This window comes from Mus pahari, chromosome 6 (assembly GCF_900095145.1).
Source record: "Mus pahari chromosome 6, PAHARI_EIJ_v1.1, whole genome shotgun sequence".
NCBI classification, from domain to species: domain Eukaryota; kingdom Metazoa; phylum Chordata; class Mammalia; order Rodentia; family Muridae; genus Mus; species Mus pahari.
The window spans coordinates 99118614-99129440 of record NC_034595.1 but is presented as its reverse complement, the minus strand read 5'-3'; the positions used below and the strand labels follow the sequence as shown (position 1 = coordinate 99129440).

At 56.6% G+C, this 10827-nt stretch overlaps 2 protein-coding genes across 6 annotated transcripts in view; one reads left to right on the top strand and one right to left on the bottom strand.

Moving 5' to 3' along the window:
- Positions 1-507: 507 nt before the first annotated feature.
- Fbxo2 (F-box protein 2) lies at positions 508-6392 on the bottom strand. The gene is made up of 6 exons (XM_021200944.2): positions 5970-6392; positions 2428-2811; positions 1942-2071; positions 1774-1869; positions 1157-1286; positions 508-962 (listed from the first exon to the last, which is right to left on the bottom strand). The coding sequence occupies exons 1-6, from the start codon at positions 5989-5991 to the stop codon at positions 828-830; spliced, it is 897 nt and encodes a 298-aa protein (XP_021056603.1). The 5' UTR covers positions 5992-6392; the 3' UTR covers positions 508-827.
- Positions 6393-6567: 175 nt separating this feature from the next.
- The window catches only part of LOC110323143 (F-box only protein 44), a 7907-nt gene continuing 3647 nt past the window's right edge, over positions 6568-10827 (top strand). For 3 of the 5 annotated variants that reach the window (XR_003844102.1, XM_021200257.2, XM_029540371.1), the window contains exons 1-5: positions 6568-6923; positions 7837-8123; positions 9907-10033; positions 10125-10220; positions 10336-10471. Coding sequence is in view for 4 of the 5 variants with exons in the window: in XM_021200257.2 (XP_021055916.1) it covers positions 7859-8123; positions 9907-10033; positions 10125-10220; positions 10336-10471 (624 nt within the window). In the remaining variant the exon portion in view is untranslated. Of the gene's footprint in view, positions 6924-7836; positions 8124-8500; positions 8731-9906; positions 10034-10124; positions 10221-10335; positions 10472-10827 lie in introns of all 5 variants that reach the window. The other 2 variants (XM_029540373.1, XM_029540372.1) reach the window with 2 other exon arrangements.

Here is a 10827-nt window from a genome sequence, read left to right as displayed (position 1 = left end):
CTCTCTCTCTCTCTCTCTCTCTCTCTCTCTCTCTCTGTGTGTGTGTGTGTGTGTGTGTGTGTGTGCGCGCGCGCGCGTGCGCGCTCGCGCCACTCCACAGCCTTCATCTCTAAGCCCAAGAGAATGCTATCCAGACCTGGTGGGGTCACTGCCAAACTGTTCCAGAGAGGGGTAGGAACAACGCAGCAAGACACTGCCTAACTACGGGGCCAACAGGTTCTGTTGGGCAGGCACCCCACACTCCTTTACCAAACCCTGTTGTGGATTCTGGGCAGCTTGGATGTCCTCAGGCGCCAGGCTCAGCCAGCCCCTCCTTAGACTCACAATCCAAGCCTTTGTCCGCTGGTCTGCCCAGGCCCAGCTGGCCTTACACCAACCCAAGAGCCCCTGGAAACCCGAGCAGCTGGATGGCCACCAAGTACTTTTCCAGGCCGGGCCAGGGGCCCTGGGGAGACAGACGGAGCATGATGGGGTGGGGGAGATGTCTATTCATCTGCGCGTCCATTGTTGCGTTCTTTGGACAAATATTTATTGAGTGCCCACTCTGAGGCAGGCACAATGCTATGAGCGCGGGATCCAGCAGCAGCCCCATACCCCCTCGGATCGTACATTCTAGAAGCGACTGCCCGTGGAGATGCAAATGAAAGCCATCCCACAGTAAAGCAACAAGTCCTTCTTTCCCCTTGGGACCAGACTGAAGGAGGGGGCGGGAGAGAGACAGGTGCAAGGTGTGGGCGAGGCAGGTGAGGATGCTATCAACTAAATTAAGGCCTTTCTACTCCAAGAGTCTGCCTTAGAGGGCGGATGGTGGGGTTAGGGGAGGTCGCTCAGGGTTCCACCCACACGCTACTGTTGGTCACCCGGGCCCCGAACCAGCCCTTCCAGTAGACGGAGTCCTGCCCTCCGTGCTCGAAGCGGACAAAGCGGACGCCTGGCCCGTAGTCGGTGAAGGTGTGGGAGATCTGGGGGGTGAAAGGATATCGCGTCAGCCTCAGGGGTCTAAGGCTGTCCTTGCAGTCCCACTCGAGCGCAGCAGCCCAACCCCAAGCCCTAATTGTGGGCTCTACTTGCACGGGCTCGATAAGCCGGGGGACGGAGTTTCCACAAGCTCCACCCGGGATATCCCCGCCCTGCCCCCTCGGCCCATCCGGATCACCTCCATCCAGCTGCCGTCCTCTGGCACAGCCACTTGTCCTGTAGTGAACTCCGCCAGCACATCTTCGTGCTCCGACAGCAGCCTCACAGTGAGCTCATACAGGCTGCCAGCATCCGTGCGACCCGAATACCTGCAGGGGAGTGTGGGGCACAGACCTCACCTGCTGAGAACCTCACTCTGCCAGAGATCTCTTCTGCCTAGCCCAGCATCTCTGCCGGGCAAGTGTCCCCATTTCACAGATAAAGAAGCCGCCGCCACAGAAGAGAGGAGACTGGGTCCCCAGAGCCAAACTCAAAGTGAACCAGACCCAACCATGGAACCAAAGCCATCCTAAGAGGGACACAAGTGTGTGTGTGTGTGTGTGTGTGTGTGTGTGTGTGTGTGTGTGTATACATGTAGGGGGTAAGCAAGCCTTAATTTATTAGTAGTGTTCTTGCCTTAAACAGGAGAAAGTGCATACCCATTTGCTAACATTTTAAACTCAAGGCAGGAATAGCTTTCCACCAGTTGCCAACCCTTGCAGACCCGTGTTCCACGTGACCACAACACTGAAAGTGGGGCAAAGGGCTAATCCTTCCACCACCACCAGTCCCGAACCCTCCCCAACAGCTGCTCACCAGTCCTTCACCACGATGGCCGGCTGGGTGGTGTCCAGTAGCTCCTCCCAGTAGCCCTCTGCCTGCAGATCAATGACCTGCGCTTTGCGACACCACCTGGGGGAACAGGTGTCAGGACCCGGTGGGCCCCGCTTTCCCCTCCCTCTCCCCCTTTCCCCTTCTCCTTACTCGAAGGAGGAGGCGAAGTATCTCTTAACGCTGTCATCTTGGGTAAATTCCACCCCATTGTCTCCGGGCAGTTCCTCCACCCTCCAGCCGTCCCCACCGTGCTCCACGTCGCTCCAGCCCTCCAAGTCCTCTGTAGGGATACGACAGCCCCACCCTGGTCACACAGCCCCTTGCTTGAGGCTGCGGCAGGGCTGACTCTTGCCCTGGCAGTGGGAGGCAGAGTGGCATGGGTCCTTTCTCAAGGTCTCAGGGGGCAGATAATGAGCGACGGGAATGTAAGTACTTCCTCACTCCTAACCCAGACCCAGTGTCCGCAGGATCTGTCCCGCCCCTGTTCACTGAGAGTGGATGCCCTGGGAAGAGATCCCCCAGGGAGCTCTGGGCTAGACTGCACCAAGCGCTTCATCTCATTTAACCTTGAAGCGGGCTGGCGCCGAGAGCCGTTTTCTAGAAGGAACGTTGGGCATCCAATTATGCGGCCCTCACCTTCCCCACACGGGTTACGCAGCAGGTTGCGCCTCCTCTTGCTCAGAAAGTAGAACTGTTGCCAGTGGTCCCGCTCCTCCTCATCACCGCTGCCCTCAGGCACCAGCCCCTCCTGCTGGCACTTGAGCAGCCACAGTGGGGCGCCGTCCACCAGCTCCTTCCAGCGCAGACACACCAGGCGGCAGGCCTGCACCAGCTCCGTAGCTGGCAGCTCGGCCAGCACGCGCAGCAGCAGCGGCTCGGGCAGCTCGGCCAGGTACTCCACGGCCTCCGCCTCTTCTTCCTCCTCCGCCTCCCGGGACTGCTCCTCCTCCGCACTCGCCTCGGCGCCCGCCTCCTCTGGCTGCTCCTCTGGGCTCACTTCTTCGGGGTGGCTCACACTCTCTGCGGACCCGGAGAGTAAGGGAAAGCTGTAACTCCCAAACTGTGCCACTCCACGTCCCACTTTGAGTAAACCACAGCAGGGGGCCAGAGGTTCTTAACCGGGATTTGCTGGCACTCGAGGCAGAGACGTGCACATACATCTCTGTGAGTATGAGGGCAACATGGGATACTGAGTCCCAGAAAGACACTCTCTCTCTCTCTCTCTCTCTCTCTCTCTCTCTCTCTCTCTCTCTCTCTCTCACACACACACACACACACACACACACACACACACACACGTTCTGTAGTCCTAAACTGTGCCCAGGAGGAAGGCCACCCAAGGACACAGAGCCACAGATACTCCACCTAAGCCAGAAGAATTGTTTCAACTGTTGCTTCCCCCTGTAGGGCTAGTAGACACTCACAGGAATACAGGATTACTGATGGGTCAGTCAGTTCTCCTAAGCACCCTCCCAGACTTCTGGGTCCCTTGCCACCTCCGAGAAGCCTTTCTGGATCTACCTTTAGCACACCCTCTCACAGCACGAGGTCACAGGCATTCAAGGGTGTCCTAGCCTCTGTACTTGCTCTGGCTGTTTGATAACAACCTTTGTGTACAACGGACTGACCTCAAGGATGTGGCCCGGGAGACACCACTTTCGTCCCTTGTAGAGTCATGAGCTACTGTATTTTATCAGCGCTTATCATGAACAAGGTACTGCTCTGAGCCTTGGAATTACTCCCTCAATCCTCAAACCATCTCCTTCAGGCTGGGCCCAAGTCTGCTTCATGGAGGGACAGAAAGGTGACAAGGTCCAGAATCACACAATGTATGAGCAGTTGGGAGCCTTGTTTGAATCCCTTCAGTCCAACACAGAAGCCAGCTTTACCATGGTGGCTAGAGAGATGGCTCAGTGGTTAAGAGCACCGACAGCTCTTCCAGAGGTCCTGGGGTTCAATTCCCAGCAACCACATGGTGGCTCACAACCATCTGTAATGGGGTCTGATGCCCTCTTCTGGTGTGTCTGAAGAGAGCAATGGTGTACTCATATACATAAAATAAATCTTTTTAAAAAGATTTAACTGGTTGAACTGACAATCTGGCCTTGGTTTTGATACTGTGGAGGCTCAGCTGTGAATATGGAGTGATTTGGTGTAGGTCCCACTGGCAGTGTCAGAGAAGGGGACACTCAAGGGCTCTGGGTGAGGAATGGGCTCGAGATCCAGCTAGTGCCAGCCAGCCAATGTTGTATGAGGTGGGAAAGGGAAACAGACAAAGAGAGGAACTAGGTGATTTGGGAAGAGTCTTCCTCCCCTCTTTACCCATCCCTCACCCTCAGTCTCCTCATCTGTGAAATGGAGTCATCCTTGTGTCAGACGGTCAGATTTATACTGAAATTCATCCCCTCCACACAAAGGAGCAAAGCAATGGGGACATCCACTCTTGCTTAGCCCGTGGGAACGCCTGATCCCACAGGGGGGACTAGGAGACAGGACAAAAAGCCCTGCCTCCCAGGCTGTGTTCTCCAGGTCAATCCAGCGAATACCGGGATGGGTGGTGTGACATGGCAGCCGTGTATCTCTTGGATCTCAGCCCGCCTCATCTGGGCCACCGAAGAAGCCTTGAGTAAGCAGACACTGAGTGCCCAGTATCTCTAAAGGAGAGAGGCCACTTCTCTCAGAGTCCCCGAAGACTGGACTGACCCCGAGAAGCCAAGGAAATAAGGGAGCAGGCCTGGGGCAGGAGAGGGACAGGTGGCCTGTTCCCAAAACCTCTTCTAAGGTGATGCAGCCAATAGCACCTACACTGTCAGACACTGGGAAGCTGAATCAGGATTTCCCCTCTTTCTTTAGAGCACACAGTGAGTCCTCCATCAGCCATGGTGAATTACACACACACACACACACACACACACAGAGAGAGAGAGAGAGAGAGAGAGAGCACTTTTCCCGCATTTCTAACGTGCTTTGGTCACATTTTCATATGAGGGGTTTACTCCTCCATTGGCAATGAGAAAATGGGTGCAGAGAGTCCTAGCATTTCTTCCAGGTTTCACCACAGGACATCATCCGGCAGAAGGAAAAACAGTTGTCTGTCCTGCTTCCAACAGCTCTGGAGAGCTGGGCCCAATGTCCTCACCTCTCCACCATCACCCCAGCCCTGCCCTGGCCCCAGCAGATACCTGATGCTCCCCGGAAAGGTGTACCTCACCCAGTCCTCTCTCCTGGCCCCTAGGCCTGGCATTGAGGCCCCAGATCGGATTACAGCCCCCCCCACCTGCTCCCTTGCACACAACTTACCACATTGTTGCTGTAGGAAAGTTATCTAGCCCTGGATGCTGACCCCAAGCTGGCTCACTCACCTGGACTGGGCCCCTGAGCCCAGGGACTTCCTGGGACCAGGGAGAAAACGGGAGCCTATTCTGGGGCCCTGTGGATGATGTTGAAGCGGGGCACTGACTGAGAGTGAAGACTTGGGAGTAGGGGGGAGGGGTCAGGGATGGAGGGAAGACTGGCCACCTTAGAGTTCATCTGTTCCCCACCTCCCCTAAAGAGTGAACACTCTGAGCCCAGCGTGGTTAGTGAGGAAGGGATAAGGGTCAAGGCAGGCAGGTCTGCTACCCAGTCTGACTCAGCAAGCAACCCACTACAGGCCCAGCAGGGAGCTGGAGGGCAGAAGGGGTGGGGTCTTTGGTGCCAGAAAAGATGACTGGGCAGTCCTTGAGGTCCCAGAGCTTCTGCCAAAAGCAGCCTTCCTGACCCTTAGCCTGGTCCCCACGGAACAGCCCGCTACTCCAATACAAGAAGGCCCCTCCAGAGAAGGGAGTCCCCATGACGGATGCAGGGTGAAGTTTGTAAACCCTAGGACCTCGCGGGGACTCCGGAGGCTCAAGGGGCAGGGAGGGCAAGCGCTAGCAAATGGAAGAAGTTCATGGATGCAAAAGCTTGCAAGAACCCGGCTCTCAAACCCCAGGAAGTCTGGAGCCTGGGATGCCAGAGTCCTCCGATGCCATTTTGGAGACCCAAGTGTCCTCCTCCCTCCACATCACGACACCAGGCAGAAACCTGCTCCCTAGACTGTCTCTATGGTTTTCCTGGCGCGAAAGTTTGAGCGCCTTCTGCGGCGCTGGTCCGCCCTGTCTCCCGGGTCTGTATCTAACGGGGCCAGCTGCGGATACCTGGATCACCATCTCCATCCATCGCTGCGGTGCTGTCGAGAGAGAAGAGCCTGAGCGCTGCGGGTGGCGAGTCCTGGAGCTGCCCGCGTCAGCCGGGCCCGCGCCGCCGCGCCTCTTAAAGGCCCCGTGCGCCCCGCCTCTGGCCCCCCGGCAAGGGCCGGGAGTCCTGCACCCCCCGTAGCCCAAGGTGCGGCTTCCGGGAGGAGCCAGGGACTGGAGAGGGGCAGGGACAGCTACAGAATGGGTGGTCTCCAAGTGTGTCTGGAGGATGACTGCAGGAGGATATCTGGAGTCGGACTACTAGGGAGCAGAGGGTGCGGGCGCCGAGCCCAGTGGAGTTGGGGGTATCGGAGCCTTCCTCCCCCCCAACCCCCCAGGTAATTTTCCTACGCTGTGGTGGGGGCGAGTCCCGGGAGTGCACGGTTGAGGCGGGGCCTGAAGGGATGGTGGGCGGGGCCTTGAGGGCAGTGGGCGGGGCCTCATCGTGAGCCAACTCTCGCGAAAAGGCGCAGTTCCAGTTCCCAGCGTTGTGGGGCAGCCGGACTAAAAACTGGGGACAGAGAAAATGGGGTGGGGCGTGGGGCGTGGTCTGACAAACAGTGGGCGGGTCGCACCCCGGGCCTCCATTGGACCGTATGGCTCACCCCCAGGAACCAAGGGTATGGCGCAGCGCGACCAAATGTAGTTGACAAGGAGAATGGGGGAAGGGAGAGGGGCCAGTGTTGTGGGCTGGGGCTGGGGCGGGGTCTGATGAGTAGTAGGCGGGGCTGTGTCTTGGGTGCTGTTCTCCAACGCGTAACCCCGCTAAGAGCAGGTGACAGAAGGAGGGGAGCAGTGAGCGCCCCAGCAAGGAGACGTTTGGCAGGCAGTAGGCAGGTCTGCATTCCGGGCCACGCAGGCTCGGGCTGTAAAGCCCCACGGCCTGGCAGGATCGCTCAGAGCGGCGGATCGCAGGTGACTGCGGGAGGGGGAGCACCCAGTTAGGGGACTGAGACGCAGTGGGCAGAGACCTAGCGGGGAGGAAGGGCGCGCGCTCTGCGATCCTGAGGGCCTAGCGCCTTTAAGGCCCAAGCCTCAGGCTTTGCCCCCACTGTACTGTGAGGCTTCGAAGAACTGGGCTATGGACGCCATCGGTGCTCAGAGATCTGAATCTTGTCTTAAGCAAGGTAGCCCGTTTTAGGGTCACGCATAAATGGAAGACTGCAGGGGCCCTGGGCGGGGGTGCGGGAGGGAGATAGGAAGGCTCTTTTCCACTCCTACATCTTTCCTCAGGCTCAGGTAAACGGGTCATATTCTCTGAGATCTTGAGAACGTCACTGAGCCCTTTGTACTCCGTGACCGGTCCTGAGGGCCAGTGATAACCCCCCGCCCCCATCATCATCTCTGCCCCTTCCCCCGTGTGGGGGATGGGAGGAAATGAAGAGTGGCAAGCTGGACTGCTCACAAGGCTTCCCATTGTTACCCTCCTCTTAAAAGACTGCTGGCCTATTGAAAATGGCTGGCTCTACCTTCAGTGAGGGCCGGGGCTGCCTCCCCTCCTCTCCTGTTTGTGTGACCTTGGGAAACTCCCTGGGCGTCCTTAGAGGCTGTTCTTAGGTGCCCGGATTGGGGGAAATCAGATCTCATGGTTTATTAAGCAACTTCCCACCCCTTGCACCTTGAGCTTCTGGTGACCCTGGAGGAAAGTACCATGCCCCCGCCCCCGTCCCGTTTACTGTGGAAACGGAAGGTCAGAACAACACAACGACTCTGGAGAAGTCAGTGGCGGCCGCCGCCCGAGTTGGGAATCTCTCTATCCCTGGGTGCTGGGATTGCCACTCGCCAGGGAGAAGGCTGGGTGTGTAGCACAGCTCTCCAATCTCCACAGGAGCAGGCTAGGAGATGCCACCATGGCAGTAGGCAACATCAACGAGCTGCCAGAGAACATCCTGCTGGAACTGTTCACCCACATACCGGCCCGCCAGCTGCTGCTGCGCTGCCGTCCCGTCTGCAGCCTCTGGAGAGACCTCATTGATCTGGTTACACTCTGGAAGCGCAAGTGCCTTCAAGAGGGCTTCATCACCCAGGACTGGGACCAGCCTGTGGCTGACTGGAAGATCTTCTACTTCCTGCGCAGCCTCCAGAGGAACCTCCTTCACAACCCTTGTGCTGAAGGTGGGTGCGGAGGGTATGCCTCAGCAGGACACATGCTCTGTTAGGTGACCACAGTATGTGTCCTAAACACCGACTGTGAGCCCTTTAGCTATATTACGGCCTTCATTCCTCTCACAATAATTCTTAGATGCAGAGACTACTGATGCACCCACTTTTCAAATAGGTAGACTGAGGTCAAGGTACACACACACTACACAAGAAGATAGGGAGTTCAAAGCCATCTGTTAGAGGCTAGTCTGGGCTGCATGAGACTGTCTCAAAGCAAACCAATTACCTCTCAGTTGGTAATGGTTTTAATACCTGGGATCCTACCACTCAGGAGACTGGGGCAGGAGGAGCATGGATTTGAGGCTAGCTTCTCCTAAAATCTTTCCTAGGAAAAGAAATGAGGCCTCACAGACCCCAGGTTAGACCTACAGACTCTTCCAGAAGGGACCTTGCCTATGGATGAAGGAGCGATGACATCTCCCTCGCATTCTGGTTCAAGAACAGATTATCTTCTAGTCACCTGGATGCCCTGAAGCCCAGGCTGGCTGTAGCCTGAGAATGAGCTACAATATAGGAAGGACCATGTCTCCTGTCACATGGTCAGACATCAAGAAAAGTGGTGAGGGTGTTAGCTGGGCAGCCCAGAGCCTCCAGCTGCCTGCCTGTGTCCTCTGACCCGCCCCTTCCTGCATCCTATGCCCCTCCCCCAGCCATGCTGTTGCGCAATGCTAGGCAGACTACATCCCAAACCAAGCCAACAGATTGAGAAGAGTTTTATGGTTTGATTGGCTTTGTTTGGTAAGCACCACATAGGATCTCTCTATTATTACAACAAAGGTAGCCCTGGCTCTCCTGGAACTCGCCATGTAGACCAAGCTGACCTTGTTGAACTGGTAGAGACCCTCCTGTCAATGCCCATCTGAGTTAACTTTTTAGTTTGTTTGTTTGTTTATTTATTTATTTATATTTTTCGAGACAGGGTTTCTCTGTATAGCCCTGGCTGTCCTGGAACTCTCTCCATAGACCAGGCTAGCCTCGAACTCAGAAATCCGCCTGCCTCTGCCTCCCGAGTGCTGGGATTAAAGGCGTGCGCCACCACGGCCTGGCTCTGAGTTAACTTTTTAAAGGATTATAAAAATAGAAAAAGGCCCCCCCCCAGAGCCTTTTCTCTCGACATTTATTCATGTGTTAGGTCGTGTGGTGGGGGAGCTACGCATGCTACTGCACGCATGTGGAAGTCAGAGGACAACTTGTGAGAGTCAGGTTTCTCAGTGTGGGATCCTCAGATACTCACCTCAGGCCATCAGGCTTGGGGCAAGGGCCTTTACCTGTGAGGCATTTGCTGGCCTTGTTGTTGTTGTTGAGACAGGGTCTAGCAAGACCCTTGCCCTGTGTGACCTGGTACTCACTCTATGGCCTAGACTGACCTTGAACTCACAGTAATTCTCCTGCCTTGGCCTGCTGGGATGGCAGGTGTACACAACCACTATTTAACCTCTATGCTTGACTGTAGCTGGCAAAGGGACCAAGGTTCAGAAAGTAACACGTCTATAGCCACACAGCCCATTGCTACTGGAGTTGAATGAGATCCAAATCTGTCTCCAGTTAAGAGAGGGAGTCCAGTCATCCAGGATGCTCAACGGGGAGTCTCTTACCTACACCCAAAGCACACAGAAGCATCCAGTGTGCGACCTACAGCACACGGGCTAGAGGGCAGCTCTGAGCAGGAGGCAGGGATGCTCAGGGAAGCTGTCCTGAGGGGCCTCCTGCATGGTAGACTCTGTTCTCCCCACAGAGGGATTTGAGTTCTGGAGCCTGGATGTGAATGGAGGAGATGAATGGAAGGTGGAGGATCTCTCCAAAGACCAGCGGAAGGAATTCCCCAATGACCAGGTCAAGAAATACTTCGTGACTTCCTATTAGTAAGATCTAGGGCCTTGGGGTGGGGGGAGCCCGTGTCTTAACATCCGGGTCCAGTGCTGAACTCCAGCCCCTCCTCCCCCCCCTCCCCAGCACCTGCCTCAAGTCCCAGGTGGTGGACCTCAAGGCTGAAGGGTATTGGGAGGAGCTGATGGACACCACCCGGCCGGACATCGAGGTCAAGGACTGGTGAGTGCTGGGGCGAGGGTCTGGGGGGGGCCTGCCGCCCAGGCGCCCCACCCCTGCCCTGCCCCCCATCTCCCAGGTCTTCACGGGGGGGCCCCTTCCTTCTCTTTATCTACAGGTTTGCAGCCAGGCCAGACTGCGGGTCCAAGTACCAGCTGTGCGTCCAACTCCTGTCGTCAGCCCACGCACCACTGGGAACCTTCCAGCCAGACCCGGTGATGATTCAGCAGAAAAGCGATGCCAAGTGGAGGGAGGTATGTGGGCAAGGACCCCACGGGGACCTGGGCCTGGCTTGTTTTAGCAGAATAGGAGTAAGCTTCCAGCTTAGACATCAGAGGAGGGAGACAGAGAGAGCCCCAACCCAAAAGCCAGTCACAGAAAGGATGTCTTCACGGTGCACCGATTGCCAAGCTAGCATACACAGAGCCCTGTGTTCCATCCCCAGTGCTTAAAAAGTAAGTAAACATCTGGGCCTAAAGACATGCCCTCAGTAGTTCACAAAACTTTTGCTCCTGCCGGGCGTGGTGGCGCAGGCCTTTAATCCCAGCACTCGGGAGGCAGAGGCAGGCGGATTTCTGAGTTCGAGGCCAGCCTGGTCTACAGAGTGAGT

Bases quoted from the DNA above. Each gene is read 5' to 3' on its own strand.
- Fbxo2 (XM_021200944.2), bottom strand. From the start codon at position 5,991: ATGGATGGAGATGGTGATCCAG. The intron at 2,812-5,969 runs GTATCCGCAGCT...CCGGGTCCGCAG, and splicing joins GGATGGAGATGGTGATCCAG to AGAGTGTGAGCCACCCCGAA. The intron at 1,870-1,941 runs GTAAGGAGAAGG...CTGTTCCCCCAG, and splicing joins TACTTCGCCTCCTCCTTCGA to GTGGTGTCGCAAAGCGCAGG.